The 16,960-nt window shown below is 38.3% G+C and overlaps 1 protein-coding gene across 1 annotated transcript in view; it reads left to right on the top strand.

The window, feature by feature from the left end:
• The window catches only part of MRPL1 (mitochondrial ribosomal protein L1), a 102,827-nt gene extending 90,452 nt beyond the window's left edge, over nt 1-12,375 (top strand). The window contains exons 8-9 of the mRNA XM_023222551.1: nt 2,820-2,901; nt 12,079-12,375. Coding sequence (XP_023078319.1) covers nt 2,820-2,901; nt 12,079-12,194 — 198 coding nt within the window. The 3' untranslated portion in view covers nt 12,195-12,375. The remainder of the gene's footprint in view (nt 1-2,819; nt 2,902-12,078) is intronic.
• The last annotated feature ends 4,585 nt before the right edge of the window (nt 12,376-16,960 follow it).

Here is a 16,960-nt window from a genome sequence, read left to right as displayed (position 1 = left end):
AATCCTTCATTCACACTGTAATCCTTAGTCCTTCAAAATATCTGGACAGACTAACCTCTGTAGTAGTGGTTCTCAAAATGTGGCCCAGGGATCCTTTTTAACTCAGACACTTTCCCCAGAAATCTTTCTTCTTTTATCCCCTTTCTTTTAAATCAGAGAATCTATGAAGACCCTGGTAGTGTAGACTAAGTTCTTTATGTGCATTTTTCTGTAGCAAGACTCAGTGACCTAAAAATGTTTAAGAATCACTGGCTTGGACATGCTTGTGATTACATTTTGCCCTGAGATGAATTATGACATATGCATCTCAACGGGACAAAAAAAAAAGGGTTAAGAACCACTAATTTTTAGTTTTATCATGATGATAAGAAAGTTATTGAATAAAATGGTTAGGAATTACGCAAAAAGGGGGAAATCTGAGAGTTAAAACAGAGATAGAGACATAAAGTTCACCTGTGTCTACCGAGCCACTGCCCTGACGTCTTTTGTAGAAGTCTTCTGTCTGCTTAGGGAATGGTTTCTGACATTATAAGCAATGCTAAGCAGAAAGTAAAGGTCTTTTTTTTTTTTTTTTTTGAAAACATGTATGCTCCAGAATAAGGAATAACTGTTTTGTCTTGCAGTGGATAATCACTTTAGTTAAACATATATAGTATTGTGACTGTTATATATTCAGATACACACATATGCACACGTACAAACATGGTGCTTAACATAGTCCTATATCCCCTTCAAGATCAACCCCATCCCTGTTTGTTTTTCCCTTACTGTACCAAGTCATATACTGTGCTATTGTTAATATAATAGATAATACTCTCTCCTCGAAATAGTCATCCTGTCTCCTTAAGACCACAAAATGTTATCACATGGGAAAGCACTATTGGAGTGCAGACTAACTGAGAAGTAGGCAGAAAAACCTAGTAAGTTTGCTTTTCTGAGTTCTCTTAAATCATTGTCACCCCAAATTAATTTCCTTTGCAAGTTTTGATAAAACTCATCCACACTTATATTTTGTTTTTGTACACAGCTATCTGTCTTGTCATTAGCCAATTAAATAATCACAGTAATGCCTATGAGATATGTAACATTTCCATAATTTTGCACAATATCTAAAATAAAAAGTATAGCTATACATATATTTTAAAATTCAGTAGAGGGCACAGTACCATATATTAAAGATGCTAAAATTTGAATAAAAGTATAAACTATGTTTTAAAACATTTTTGTGTTTTTTTAAAACTTAAATTGATAAAATCATTGAAGGCATCCTAATAATGAAAGTTGCAGGGGACGTAATTGTTTTATATATTTGAAACATATATTGTGCAGAATTAAGAGGGGAATTGAAGGCAGGGACACATGCTGATGCCTTTAGCCTTTTTTTTTTTTATTTTTCAACATAAAAGATATAAGGTGCCGTCTCTGCCAGTGAGCTACCTGCTTCAATGCAAATTAAAGTCTGTATGGTGTATGGACTTAATAAGGTGAACTAAGCATTGCTTTTTTTTCCTCTCAGAACTTCTACTTAAGGATTGGCATAAAGTGAGAATTCCTCCAGTATTGTCCAACCTTTCTCACTTAGGATTTGGTACTGCATCGTGCCCAAGTGGGTGTTGAATAAATGCTGTTGATGATGATAAAATAATTTTTTTAGGATGAATTCTCTTTATGTTTATGTGGGGCACAATTCTCACGGTGCTCTCAGAGTCTTTGGAAAACAGAAATCTTGTTTGAACTTCAACTATTGTACTGTATAAATTTTGCCTGTTAAGCTACTATAATTTTATATGAATCTTCTTTTTTTTTTGAGACAGAGTTTCACTCTCGTCACCCAGGCTGGAGTGCAATGACGCGATCTGAGCCGACTGCAACGTCTGCCTCCTGGGATCAAGCGATTCTCCTGCCTCAGCCTCCCGAGTAGCTGGGTTTACAGGCATCTGCTACCACACCTGACTAATTTTTGTATTTTTGGTAGAGACGAGGTTTCACTGTGTTGGCCAGGCAGGTCTCAAACTCCTGACCTCAGGTCATCCGCCTGCCTTGGCCTCCCAAAGTGCTGGGATTACAGGCGTGAGCCACCGTGCCCAGCCATGAATTTTTTAAAAATTGGTTTATTTGGCACAGTGCAAAATCCTGTAAACATTTGAATGTAATATAATGGATTTTAACTGGAATATTTAGGAAGAGTAAGAGTCATTGAATTTGAATAATAAACACAAAGACTTTTCAAGGGTGTAATTTGAGTTTAGGAGTTTTATGAATAGGACTCATTCACTGTATATTTACTTGCTGCTAAATGACAGGATAATTGTTATTGCATAGAGTGTTTGAAAAATTAGAATGTTAGCACAACATCCTGAAATTGTCTCTGTGTAGATATATATTGTCTGAATGCATGTGGCAAGCAGTTTTATTTTGGACTCATGAAAACATTAATTTCTAAACATTTTCTTAGTTTCCTTTAAATCAACAAACTTCATGAGAAAATATCACTGTTTCCTTGCAGGGTGGGTGTAGGAAATGATGTACTCTGCTCCAAGATATGCTTTGGGGAAATTACTTGGAAGTCAAGGACTCTCAAGTAGAAAAACTTCAACTTCAATTTGTTATAACATGTTCTATAAATCTATTAAATCTTGACATGTGAAGACATGTAAATGTGGCATTCGAAACAAAGAGCTGTAGAGGTTTTCCCCTTTCACAGTAGGGTCACTTACTAGATAATTTGCATTGATTGAATATTTGAAAAATAGTCTAGAATAATTGTATTATCTTCTTGCTTTCTCATCATTAATATTATATATATTACTTTCTTTCAGTTGGATATGTCAAGTGACCAGATAGCTGCCAATCTGCAAGCAGTTATTAATGAAGTTTGTAGGCACAGATCACTGAATTTTGGTAAGTGGTTTGCTGAGGGCAGACTTCCCTATACCCCTGTGATACTTTAAAATGTAAAATATGAAGAAAAAAGTCAAGTTAACATGCAAGTATAATAGCAAAATGTAAAATATTAAATAAAAAATCAAGTTAACATGCAAGTATTATATTTCCAGGTATTAGATAAATAAATTTGATTCTCCAAAGGATTTCTCTAGCATTAATGAGGAATGCATCCTGAAACCTTTGTAGATTCCCACATTATTACTACTAATAAATGTAGCAAAGTTTGAAAGAAAACTATAACTGATTGCTTTAAACTTACAGTGATGTTAGGGACTAAAATTATTTCTAAAATGACATTTTGAAGCCAGGTCATTAACTTTGTCATTGGCACTAGCAGTTGGTTTTCTTTTTTATTTATTTATTTATTTATTATTATTTTTTTTAATTTTTTTTTTTTTATTATACTTTAAGTTCTAGGGTACATGTGCATAACGTGCAGGTTTGTTACATATGTATACTTGTGCCATGTTGGTGTGCTGCACCCATCAACTCGTCAGCACCCATCAATTCATCATTTATATCAGGTATAACTCCCAATGCAATACCTCCCCCCTCCCCCCTCCCCATGATAGGCCCCAGTGTGTGATGTTCCCCTTCCCGAATCCAAGTGAGCTCATTGTTCAGTTCCCACCTATGAGTGAGAACATGTGGTGTTTGGTTTTCTGTTCTTGTGATAGTTTGCTCAGAATGATGGTTTCCAGATGCATCCATATCCCTACAAAGGACGCAAACTCATCCTTTTTTATGGCTGCATAGTATTCCATGGTGTATATGTGCCACATTTTCTTAATCCAGTCTGTCACTGATGGACATTTGGGTTGATTCCAAGTCTTTGCTATTGTGAATAGTGCCACAATAAACATACGTGTGCATGTGTCTTTATAGCAGCATGATTTATAATCCTTTGGGTATATACCCAGTAGTGGGATGGCTGGGTGATATGGTACATCTAGTTCTAGATCCTTGAGGAATCGCCATACTGTTTTCCATAATGGTTGAACTAGTTTACAATCCCACCAGCAGTGTAAAAGTGTTCCTATTTCTCCACATCCTCTCCAACACCTGTTGTTTCCTGACTTTTTAATGATTGCCATTCTAACTGGTGTGAGATGGTATCTCATTGTGGTTTTGATTTGCATTTCTCTGATGGTGAGTGATGATGAGCATTTTTTTATGTGTCTGTTGGCTGTATGAATGTCTTCTTTTGAGAAATGTCTGTTCATATCCTTTCCCCACTTTTTGATGGGGTTGTTTGTTTTGTTCTTGTATATTTGTTTGAGTTCTTTGTAGATTCTGGATTTTAGCCCTTTGTCAGATGAGTAGATTGCAAAAATTTTCTCCCATTCTGTAGGTTGCCTGTTCACTCTGATGGTAGTTTCTTTTGCTGTGCAGAAGCTCTTTAGTTTAATTAGATCTCATTTGTCAATTTTGGCTTTTGCTGCCGTTGCTTTTGGTGTTTTAGACATGAAGTCCTTGCCCATGCCTATGTCCTGAATGGTACTACCTAGGTTTTCTTCTAGGGTTTTTATGGTATTAGGTCTAACATTTAAGTCTCTAATCCATCTTGAATTAATCTTCGTATAAGGCGTAAGGAAAGGATCCAGTTTCAGCTTTCTGCTTATGGCTAGCCAGTTTTCCCAGCACCATTTATTAAATAGGGAATCCTTTCCCCATTTCTTGTTTCTCTCAGGTTTGTCAAAGATCAGATGGCTGTAGATGTGTGGTATTATTTCTGAGGACTCTGATCTGTTCCATTGGTCTATGTCACTGTTTTGGTACCACTACCATGCTGTTGTGGTTACTGTAACCTTGTAGTATAGTTTGAAGTCAGGTAGCGTGACGCCTCCAGCTTTGTCCTTTTGACTTAGGATTGTCTTGGCAATGCGGGCTCTTTTTTGGTTCCATATGAACTTTAAAGCACTTTTTCCAATTCTGTGAAGAAACTCATTGGTAGCTTGATGGGGATGGCATTGAATCTATAAATAACCTTGGGCAGTATGGTCATTTTCACGATATTGATTCTTCTTATCCATGAGCATGGTATGTTCTTCCATTTGTTTGTGTCCTCTTTATTTCACTGAGCAGTGGTTTGTAGTTCTCCTTGAAGAGGTCCTTTACATCCCTTGTAAGTTGGATTCCTAGGTATTTTATTCTCTTTGAAGCAATTGTGAATGGAAGTTCATTCATGATTTGGCTCTCTGTTTGTGTGTTACTGGTGTATAAGAATGCTTGTGATTTTTGCACATTAATTTTGTATCCTGAGACTTTGCTGAAGTTTCTTACCAGCTTAAGGAGATTTTGGGCTGAGACAATGGGGTTTTCTAAATATACAATCATGTCATCTGCAAACAGGGACAATTTGACTTCTTCTTTTCCTAACTGAATACCCTTGATTTCTTTCTCTTGCCTGATTGCCCTAGCCAGAACTTCCAACACTATGTTGAATAGGAGTGGTGAGAGAGGGCATCCCTGTCTTGTGCCAGTTTTCAAAGGGAATTTTTCCAGTTTTTGCCCATTCAGTATGATATTGGCTGTGGGTTTGTCATAAACAGCTCTTATTATTTTGAGGTACGTTCCATCAATACCGAATTTATTGAGCGTTTTTAGCATGAAGGGCTGTTGAATTTTGTCAAAAGCCTTTTCTGCATCTATTGAGATAATCATGTGGTTCTTGTCTTTGGTTCTGTTGATATGCTGGATTACGTTGATTGATTTGCGAATGTTGAACCAGCCTTGCATCCCAGGGATGAAGCCCCCTTGATCATGGTGGATAAGCTTTTTGATGTGCTGCTGAATCCGTTTTGCCAGTATTTTATTGAGGATTTTTGCATCGATGTTCATCAGGGATATTCGTCTAAAATTTTCTTCTTTTGTTGTGTCTCTGCCAGGCTTTGGTATCAGGATGATGTTGGCCTCATAAAATGAGTTAGGGAGGATTCCCTCTTTTTCTATTGATTGGAATAGTTTCAGAAGGAATGGTACCAGCTCCTCCTTGTACCTCTGGTAGAATTCAGCTGTGAATCCATCTGGTCCTGGACTTTTTTTGGTTGGTAGGCTATTAATTATTGCCTCAATTTCAGAGCCTGTTATTGATCTATTCAGGGATTCAACTTCTTCCTGGTTTAGTCTTGGAAGAGTGTAAGTGTCCAGGAAATTATCCATTTCTTCTAGATTTTCTAGTTGATTTGCGTAGAGGTGTTTATAGTATTCTCTGATGGTAGTTTGTATTTCTGTGGGGTCGGTGGTGATATCCCCTTTATCATTTTTTATTGCGTCTATTTGATTCCTCTCTCTTTTCTTCTTTATTAGTCTTGCTAGCAGTCTGTCAATTTTGTTGATCTTTTCAAAAAACCAACTCCTGGATTCATTGATTTTTTGGAGGGTTTTTTGTGCCTCTATCTCCTTCAGTTCTGCTCTGATCTTAGTTATTTCTTGCCTTCTGCTAGCTTTTGAATGTGTTTGCTCTTGCCTCTCTAGTTTTTTAAATTGTGATGTTAGAGTGTCCATTTTAGATCTTTCCTGCTTTCTCTTGTGGGCATTTAGTGCTATAAATTTCCCTCTACACACTGCTTTAAATGTGTCCCAGAGATTCTGGTATGTTGTGTCTTTGTTGTCATAGGTTTCGAAGAACATCTTTATTTCTGCCTTTATTTCGTTATGTACCCAGTAGTCATTCAGGAGCAGGTTGTTCAGTTTCCATGTAGTTGAGCGATTTGATTGAGTTTCTTAGTCCTGAGTTCTAGTTTGATTGCACTGTGGTCTGAGAGACAGTTTGTTATAATTTCTGTTCTTGTACATTTGCTGAGGAGTGCTTTACTTCCAATTATGTGGTCAATTTTGGAATAAGTGCGATGTGGTGCTGAGAAAAATGTATATTCTGTTGATTTGGGGTGGAGAGTTCTATAGATGTCATTAGGTCCGCTTAGTGCAGAGATGAGTTCAATTCCTGGATATCCTTGTTAACTTTCTGTCTCGTTGATCTGTCTAATGTTGACAGTGGAGTGTTGAAGTCTCCCATTATTATTGTATGGGAGTCTAAGTCTCTTTGTAAGTCTCTAAGGACTTGCTTTATGAATCTGGGTGCTCCTGTATTGGGTGCATGTATATTTAGGATAGTTAGCTCTTCCTGTTGAATTGATCCCTTTACCATTATGTAATGGCCTTCTTTGTCTCTTTTGATCTTTGATGGTTTAAAGTCTGTTTTATCAGAGACTAGGATTGCAACCCCTGCTTTTTTTTTTGTTCTCCATTTGCTTGGTAGATCTTCCTCCATCCCTTTATTTTGAGCCTATGTATGTCTCTGCATGTGAGATGGGTCTCCTGAATACAGCACACTGATGGGTCTTGACTCTTTATCCAGTTTGCCAGTCTGTGTCTTTTAATTGGAGCATTTAGTCCATTTACATTTAAGGTTAGTATTGTTATGTGTGAACTTGATCCTGCCATTATGATATTAACTGGTTATTTTGCTCGTTAGTTGATGCAGTTTCTTCCTAGCCTCGATGGTCTTTACATTTTGGCATGGTTTTGCAATGGCTGGTACCGGTTTGTCCTTTCCATGTTTAGGGCTTCCTTCAGGGTCTCTTGTAAGGCAGGCCTGGTGGTGACAAAATCTCTAAGCATTTGCTTATCTGTAAAGGATTTTATTTCTCCTTCACTTATGAAACTTAGTTTGGCTGGATGTGAAATTCTGGGTTTAAAATTCTTTTCTTTAAGAATGTTGAATATTGGCCCCACTCTCTTCTGGCTTGTAGAGTTTCTGCCGAGAGATCTGCTGTTAGTCTGATGGGCTTCCGTTTGTGTGTAACCCGACCTTTCTCTCTGGCTGCCCTTAAGACTTTTTCCTTCATTTCCACTTTGGTGAATCTGGCAATTATGTGTCTTGGAGTTGCTCTTCTGGAGGAGTATCTTTGTGGCGTTCTCTGTATTTCCTGAATTTGAATGTTGGCCTGCCCTACTAGGTTGGGGAAGTTCTCCTGGATGACATCCTGAAGAGTGTTTTCCAACTTGGTTCCATTTTCCCCCTCACTTTCAGGCACCCCAATCAGACGTAGATTTGGTCTTTTTACATAATCCCATACTTCTTGCAGGCTTTGTTCATTTCTTTTTCTTCTTTTTTCTTTTGGTTTCTCTTCTCGCTTCATTTCATTCATTTGATCCTCCATCGCTGATACTCTTTCTTCCAGTTGATCGAGTCGGTTACTGAAGCTTGTCCATTTGTCACGTATTTCTCGTGTCATGTTTTTCATCCCTGTCATTTCGTTTATGACCTTCTCTGCATTAATTAGTCTAGCTGTCAATTCTTCCATTCTTTTTTCAAGATTTTTAGTTTCTTTGCACTGGGTACGTAAATTCTCCTTTAGCTCTGAGAAGTTTGATGGACTGAAGCCTTCTTCTCTCATCTCGTCAAAGTCATTCTCTGACCAGCTTTGATCCATTGCTGGCGATGGGCTGCGCTCCTTTGCAGGGGGAGATGCGCTCTTATTTTTTGAATTTCCAGCTTTTCTGCCCTGCTTTTTCCCCATCTTTGTGGTTTTATCTGCCTCTGGTCTTTGATGATGGTGACGTACTGATGGGGTTTTGGTATAGGTGTCCTTCCTGTTTGATAGTTTTCCTTCTGACAGTCAGGACCCTCAGCTGTAGGTCTGTTGGAGATTGCTTGAGGACCACTCCAGACCCTGTTTGCCTGGGTATCAGCAGCAGAGGTTGCAGAAGATAGAATATTGCTGAACAGCGAGTGTACCTGTCTGATTCTTACTTTGGAAGCTTCCTCTCAGGGGTGTACTCCACCCTGTGAGGTGTGGGGTGTCAGACTGCCCCTAGTGGGGAATGTCTCCCAGTTAGGCTACTCAGGGGTCAGGGACCCACTTGAGCAGGCAGTCTGTCCCTTCTCAGATCTCAACCTCCATGTTGGGAGATCCACTGCTCTCTTCAAAGCTGTCAGACAGAGTCGTTTGCGTCTGCAGAGGTTCCTGCTGCTTTTTTTGTTGTTGTTGTTTAGCTGTGCCCTGTCCCCAGAGGTGGAGTCTACAGAGACAGGCAGGTTTCCTTGAGCTGCTGTGAGCTCCACCCAGTTGAGCTTCCCAGCGGCTTTGTTTACCTACTTAAGCCTCAGCAATGGCGGGCGCCCCTCCCCCAGCCTCGCTGCTGCCTTGCGGTTAGATCGCAGACTGCTGTGTTAGCAATGAGGGAGGCTCCATGGGCGTGGGACCCTCCCGGCCAGGTGTGGGATATATTCTCCTGGTGTGCCCGTTTGCTTAAAGTGCAGTATTGGGGTGGGAGTTACCCGATTTTCCGGGTGTTATGTGTCTCAGTTCCCCTGGCTAGGAAAAAGGATTCCCTTCCCCCTTGCGCTTCCCAGGTGAGACAATGCCTCGCCCTGCTTCAGCTCTCACTGGTTGGGCTGCAGCAGCTGACCAGCCCCAATTGTCCGGCACTCCCTAGTGAGATGACCCCAGTACCTCAGTTGAAAATGCAGAAATCACCGGTCTTCTGTGTCGCTCGCGCTGGTAGTTGGAGACTGGAGCTGTTCCTATTCGGCCATCTTGCTCTGCCCCCCGCAGTTAGTTTTCTTAATCTTATTTATTTATTAGAGGAAAGAAAGAAGATCATTTTATTGTGTCATCAGAGTCATTTATAAATGAGGTGATTCATAGAGAATCACTCAACTCAGTTGAGATGCAGAAGCTGTGTAGTAGGCTAGAACACAGGTGTCCAGTTTCTTTATCATTGTGTTGTGTGCTGTTCAAATTCTTTCCTCAGACAAATTTCACTTGTGGATGGTTGAAGCCAAGCAAGGGTCCATTATACTTGATTGATTATTCATTTGTAGGCTTACCATGATAAGAATTTGTCAGGTTTACTTTTATAACTGAATTTATAATTAAAAGACACAATCTTAAGCTATTTTTCACCTTTTTTGGGAGTTAACCATACTAGTGAATAAATACCACCCTTGTTAATTCTCTTGTCCTAAATATGGCCATACTACTAAGTATTTGGATGTGTATGGATTCTTATAGTCCACAGAGAACTTTGATTTCAGTACAGGATCCTCTGAGACCATAGTAGGAGTAGATGACGGACAGCAAATCCTCAAAATGTTGTTATTCTCTTTTTGCTATTTCATATGAAGCCCCTTAGCATGTTTAAATGTTGTGATTCGCCGGGCGCGGTGGCTCAAGCTTGTAATCCCAGCACTTTGGGAGGCCGAGATGGGTGGATCACGAGGTCAGGAGATCGAGACCATCCTGGCTAACATGGTGAAACCCCGTCTCTACTAAAAAAAAATACAAAAAACTAGCCGGGCGACGAGGCGGGCGCCTGTAGTCCCAGCTACTCGGGAGGCTGAGGCAGGAGAATGGCGTAAACCCGGGAGGCGGAGCTTGCAGTGAGCTGAGATCCGGCCACTGCACTCCAGCCCAGGCGACAGAGCGAGACTCCGTCTCAAAAAAAAAAAAAAAAAAAATGTTGTGATTCTCATTTTGCAACTTTATTTTATTTTTTGAGACAGGGTCTCACTCTGTCGCCCATGCTGGAGTGCACTGGTTTGATGTCAGCTCACTGCAACCTCCGCCTCCCAGGTTCAAGCAATTCTCCTGCCTTAGCCTCCCAAGTAGCTGGGATTATAGGCGCCCGCCACCATGTCAGCTAATTTTTGTATTTTTAGTAGAGATGGGGTTTCATCATATTGGCCAGGCTGGTCTCAAACTCCTGACCTCAGGTGATCCACCCACCTTGGCCTACCAAAGTGCTAGGATTTCAGGTGTGAGCCATGGTGTCTGGCTGTCTTTTTGCTATTTTAAATGAAGCCCCTTAACATTGTTCTTATGAAAAGCATTTTAGTTTTTAGGGAACTTTACCAATTGTGTGGTAACACAAAGGTAGCATCTGTGCTGACTGTTTTAAATAAATATTTATGATATTTCCATCAAATGTAAATATCACCACCTGTTCCCTTCACTGTTGACTTTGCAATAAAATAAATTGTAGGTGATCATCTTCTGGAAGAGAGAAATGAATTATTAGTGAGTATATGTAGTTTCAAGGATGAATCTCTAATATTCTAGAGTACAACTAGTTTGTCTTCTATTCTAGAAATTCTAGAAATGAAACTGTCTTCCTCTTCTTATAATTCAAAATATTATACAGTAATACAAAAAGTTTAGTAATATAGTACTTTTTATGTGAAAATATGACATGAGTTCTATAAGTTTTCCTGTTACATATTTGTACAGCAGGTCCTTGAACAATATCCTTTTGTCCAATGTTATTTCATTATAACATTCATAAGAAAAAAATAGATTCCTGGCCAGAGCCACTGTCTGTTTGGAGTTAGCATGTTCTCCTCATGTCTGCATGGGTTCTCTGGGTACTTCGGTTTTCTCCCACATCCCAAAGATGGGCATGTTAGGTTAATTGGTACATCTACGTGGTCCTGGTGTGAATGAGTGTTGGGGGTGTGTACATGTGCCCTGCAATGAGATGCTGCTTATCTGGAGATCATTCCCACCTATGCTCTGACCTGCCGGGATAGGCTTTGGCCTCCCGCAACCATGGACTGGAATAAGGGAGTTGGAAGATGAATGAATGAATGCAAACTATTGTAAAATTAAAATGTGCAAAGTATATGATAATCATACAAATGCAGGACAATAAATGATGTGGTATGAAAGCACTCAGGGAGCCAATCATATTTGTTAGTTTGTTTTTGAACTGCATGATGGCAGAAGGCGCTTCTTACGGTTTTCATTTTGCAAACACTTAGTCTTTGATTTGAGTCACCACCACTATGACTCTTGTCACTCTGATTTACCAACAGTTGGGTAAATAATTATTGCTTTTATTAATCTTAAATGTATTTATAGTTCAAATTTATTTCAGTGGTTAATATTAGAAGTGTTTGAGCTCTTTATTTAGAAGCTCGGTGATATTTTTGTGACTAGAAATTTGTCTTCGAAACTTAACTCTTATTAATTATCCTGTGGTACAACTGATTTCTCTATAAGTTGTTTTGCTTAAATTTGCAGTTTCCAAGAACCTAGTGACAATATTTAGTGAGGGTTTACTGTGTTTGCTCATGAGGTGGCATTGTGATATAAAATCAAAGTCGATTCTCGTTTTTGTTTCCAGGTCCCTTTGTGATACGTGCTTTCCTTCGTAGTTCAACAAGTGAAGGTTTATTACTGAAGATTGATCCATTGTTGCCTAAAGAAGTAAAAAATGAAGAAAGTAAAAAAGACACCTAACTGTGTTGAATTGTGAAATTACTTTAAGTGGTTTAAGAAGCAATGGAGAAAATTATAAAACTACATAATTTTTACATTTGATGTCTCGTTATTGATCATACTTGAAAGTGAACTTTAACACTGAAAAATCTTAGTCATTTCAAGAATAAGAAAATAAAATTTTCTCTTTGTCTGAACCTGCCTTTTAGACCCTGTGACATTTTCTTTTTTAGAATCCAGAGTCTACATACTGGTAATTATAGCAGCAGTTTCTAGCTTGATAACTTTCCCTTGGGAGTCACAACCATCTGAGGGAATGGTAACATCCTCAGTTCCCATAAAGCAGAAAATGGCAGAATCATGAGGTACATCACAAATATAACTATTTTCTTTAAACAAAAAAAAAAAAAAAGGAAAATATGCATTCCAAAGAATTCTGAGTACTATTTTTGATAACATGAATATAGAAAATTGCTAAGTCACTAAAACGTGTATTGGGTAATCTCTTTTTAGGAATCGGTTTGTAATTATATATGTATATATAATATGTATATGTAATATATAGTTATATATTATGTAATTATGTAATATATGTAATATATTATATAATTATATATGATAATATATACATTTGTAATAATACCACATATTTTTATGATGCTTTGCAATCTACAAGGCACTGTATACAGTGTTTTCATATACGTGACCTCATTTGCTCCTGAATTTCTCTGCTTAATAGTATAACAAGTGTTTGGTTAGTGTTTGTCGAATGAATATTCCCATGAAGTAGCTAGAACAACTTCATTCATGGATTAAAAATCAGGCCAAGAAGTAAAGCATCTTGCATCAGGTACCAGTTTGCAGACTGATATTAATCCTTAAGTGCTTACTGATACATGACAAAATAAACAAAAATAAGGATAATTTTGGCATGCAATTGCTAGCTGTCCTTTCTTGGGAATGATTACTTGAAGTATCTTCCACCTTTTTGTGGGTTATTTGAATGAATTTTCTTTTATGAAATAATAGTGATGGTGAATTTGTTGGTGGGGTTTAAATACCTACTTTGTTTTTGTTTTGTTATTATTTTTTTCTCATTAATGAGTCTCATTTTATTTTAGTTTTGGTGTTGACTCACCAGTTCTAGCTTTTCAAGGTAAAATCTTTTTTGAAGAAGAGCTGGGTAACACAATTCTCACAATTACAAAATGTATTATTTTAAAACAATTAGATTTCTAATAACACAAGTTATTTTGATTCATTTTGCATTGATCTACTTGGGAACCATAAATCTGCCTAGAGCACACAGAATCAGCACACTCAACTTGGCCAAGGAATAGACATGTTTCAAGATGAAATTCATCACTACCAATGAAGTATTTATTCTTGCCAGGGCTGTTCTGCTTAAATCTAATCAAGCTTATAGACCTACATCTCAGTTTACAGAAGATACAAGAGATGGAGGTACAAATCAACTGACCTCAAGTGGGAATAAGTAGGCCAATTCAGAATGTGGGATGTGATGCAGTTCAACCCTCCCAGCCTCATAGAAACAAGCAGAAGGAGAAACCATTAAAGAGAATTCAGACGTAACAATTAATGTGGGTTAGTGATTAGAGCATAGTTTGAAAACATCAGCTATACAAGACATTTGAGGGAAAATTGATTAATATCTACTTTGTAAAGAAAATTTTGATAGCTCCATATAAGTCTCCCAAATTCTTTTTGAAATGTTAGTGATCTGAGAATTCCAAATGACTGAAGAGCCACAGTACCCCACTAAGCTTTTTTTTCCCCACAGGAAAATTAAAACTTAGAGTTTGCTTACCCAAAACAGCAATAACATTACTAGAAAACAATAACAGCAGTTACCTTTTATTGAGTGCTGCTATGGTTTGAATGTGTCCCTCAAAAAGTATGTGTTGGAAACTTAATCCCCAATGCAACAGTGTTGGGAGATGAGGCCTCATGGGAGATACAGGTCATGACAGCTCTGCCCTCATGAATGGATTAATGCCGAGTATAGTCATTGGAGATTCAGAAGAGAGGGAGGGTGGGAGGAGGATGGTGAGGGTTGAGAAATGAATAAGTACAGTGTACACTATTTGGGTGATGGTTACATTAAAAGGCCCAGGCCACCACTAAGCAATATATCCTGTTACACAACTATACTTGTACCTGTTAAATTTATACAAATTGTAAAAAGAATAATAATAATAAAAGGGCTTAAGACTGCAAGGAACTCTTGGGCATACCTTGCATGCTTGCTTGCTCTCTCTTCCTCCCCGGCTCGCTTCCTCTTTCCCTTTCTTGCCCTTCTGCCTTTTGCCATGGTATGACCACAGCAAGAAGGTTATCACTAGAAGCCAGCCCCTTCATCATGGTCTTCCAGCCTGCAGACTGCAAGAAATTAATCTCTATGCTTTGTAAATTACCTTCTCAGGTATTCTGCTATAACAACACAAAACAGACTAACAAATGTGTACTACCTTCTTATGTTTTAGATGCATCCTCTCATTTCATCCTCACAGCAATTCACTAAGCAATTCACTCCCATTTCACAGGTAAGGAAAGTGAAACTTCTGTGAGGTCTCCTAAGTGGCAAACTAAGATTTAAACCCAGATCTGTTTAATTTTAAAGGCCTTAGTCTCTTTTAGCCATTGGGCTATTTTACCTCTTTTTAAATATATATTCTAAGATCAACCATTTAATTGAGCAGCTTTAAAATTTTAAAATAATTTTAAATAATTTGAATAATTGCCTTCGGTTTCTTGGTATCTCTAGTTAATGAATTATGGCAGGGCTGATGTGAAGAAAGTAGAAGTAGAAGAGTTAGAGTGGGATGAGGAAAGAGTAACACAGGATGGAGAGGAAAAGATACCTACCTGTTTTCCACAGTTACTATCTTTTGAAAGCTTACAGATTAATCATTATTTGAAGATCTCAATTTACAAAGTAGAAGCTCTGCTATTTGTAGATTTTCTTTTAATCTACATGGACTATATTATGGATAAATATAGTCGTATTGAAAAAATTAAAAATACTGATTAGATATTTTGAAATTCATAATCTACTACTGAAGGATAACCAGCATTAATATTTTAGTACTTTGTTGTCTTCAGTTGTGAGTGTGTATGTATCTGTGTGTGCACATGTTATAAAGTAAGCATTTCCTATATTTAAAATGCCATATGAGGCTGGGCGTGGTGGCTCACGCCTGTAATCCCAGCACTTTGGGAGGCCGAGGCGGGCAGATCACGAGGTCAGGAGATTGAGACCATCCTGGCTAACATGGTGAAACCCCATCTCTACTAAAAATACAAAAAATTAGCCGGGCGTGGTGGCGGGTGCCTGTAGTCCCAGCTACTTGGGAGGCTGAGGCAGGAGAATGGCGTTGGCATGAACCCGAGAGGCAGAGCTTGCGGTGAGTCGAGATCGTGCCACTTGCACTCCAGTTTGGGCCACAGAGCGAGACTCCATCTCAGACCAACAAACAAACAAACAAAAAAGCCATATGAAAAGCATCATTTTAATGGTTGAACAATATTCCATCCTGTTGATGTTTTGTTTTATGGAATCATTCCTCAATTGTTGTACACTTAACTCCAGGATCCCCTTCCCCCCATTATTTACAGTGCTTTGGAGAAATCATTGGCGTGTAATTTATTTTCTAAGTTTTAGAAGTGGCATTCCTGGGTCAAAAGGTCTGATGTGACTAAAAGGCCTTATTATGTCTTAGAAAGGTAACTTATTGAGCAGAACAAACCAGAATAAGGAAATGTGATTCGAAAATTTGCTCTAGGCAGGAACATTCCAGGGTCTTATTAACTGGCCTATGAATAAATTACTCTCCACTCTTCCATTAGAATGTTTTTCCTATTGGCTAACTAGAGCTTTGTTGAATGTATGCTTCTGGAAAAAGAGTAAAATTACACTATATTACTCAATTTAAGTCTTTATATTTTTTTTCTTAGAGAACAGTAAATCAAATCTTTTTTTCCGCCGGGCGCGGTGGCTCAAGCCTGTAATCCCAGCACTTTGGGAGGCCGAGACGGGCAGATCACGAGGTCAGGAGATCGAGACCATCCTGGCTAACAGGGTGAAACCCCGTCTCTACTAAAAAATACAAAAAACTAGCCGGGCGAGGTGGCGGGCGCCTGTAGTCCCAGCTACTCCGGAGGCTGCGGCAGGAGAATGGCGTAAACCCGGGAGGCGGAGCTTGCAGTGAGCTGCGATCCGGCCACTGCACTTCAGTCTGAGCGACAAAGCGAGACTCCGTCTCAAAAAAAAAAAAAAAAAAAAAAATCTTTTTTTCTTCATTTTGTTTTTATTACAGCAAAATGAAGGGAAAAATTTTCCTTCATAAAATAAAGTTTATTTCTGTTTGCTTAATTTACAACAAGCAGAAAATAAGCTGGGTCTTGCTTTGATCCAAATATTGATGTTTTAAAAGCGGTACACAATATTTGTTAAAGAGAACTATAAAATGCCTTTTTAGAAGCTTCTGTAAGAAAAGTAGAAAGTTTAGCCCTACAACTTTCCTCTCCGCTAGAGCTACAAACTACTGCTACAGTTTTAAATACACTTTTTGTTGTTTCTATATCCAGGGAAGTCTTAAAAAAGTAAAGAAACATGCATATAAATGATTGCATAGCAGAACAGAACATGAACTGCAAACACTAAAGAAATGAAAGAAATACTATCAGATATACAAAGGTCCTACAATCAACCCCTTAAGCACTTCCCACAAATAGTATTTAAAAACCATCGTTTTGTTCTCAGTCTA

This window comes from Piliocolobus tephrosceles, chromosome 3 (genome assembly GCF_002776525.5).
Source record: "Piliocolobus tephrosceles isolate RC106 chromosome 3, ASM277652v3, whole genome shotgun sequence".
Taxonomy (NCBI): domain Eukaryota; kingdom Metazoa; phylum Chordata; class Mammalia; order Primates; family Cercopithecidae; genus Piliocolobus; species Piliocolobus tephrosceles.
This window is presented reverse-complemented; position numbering and strand designations above follow the sequence as displayed.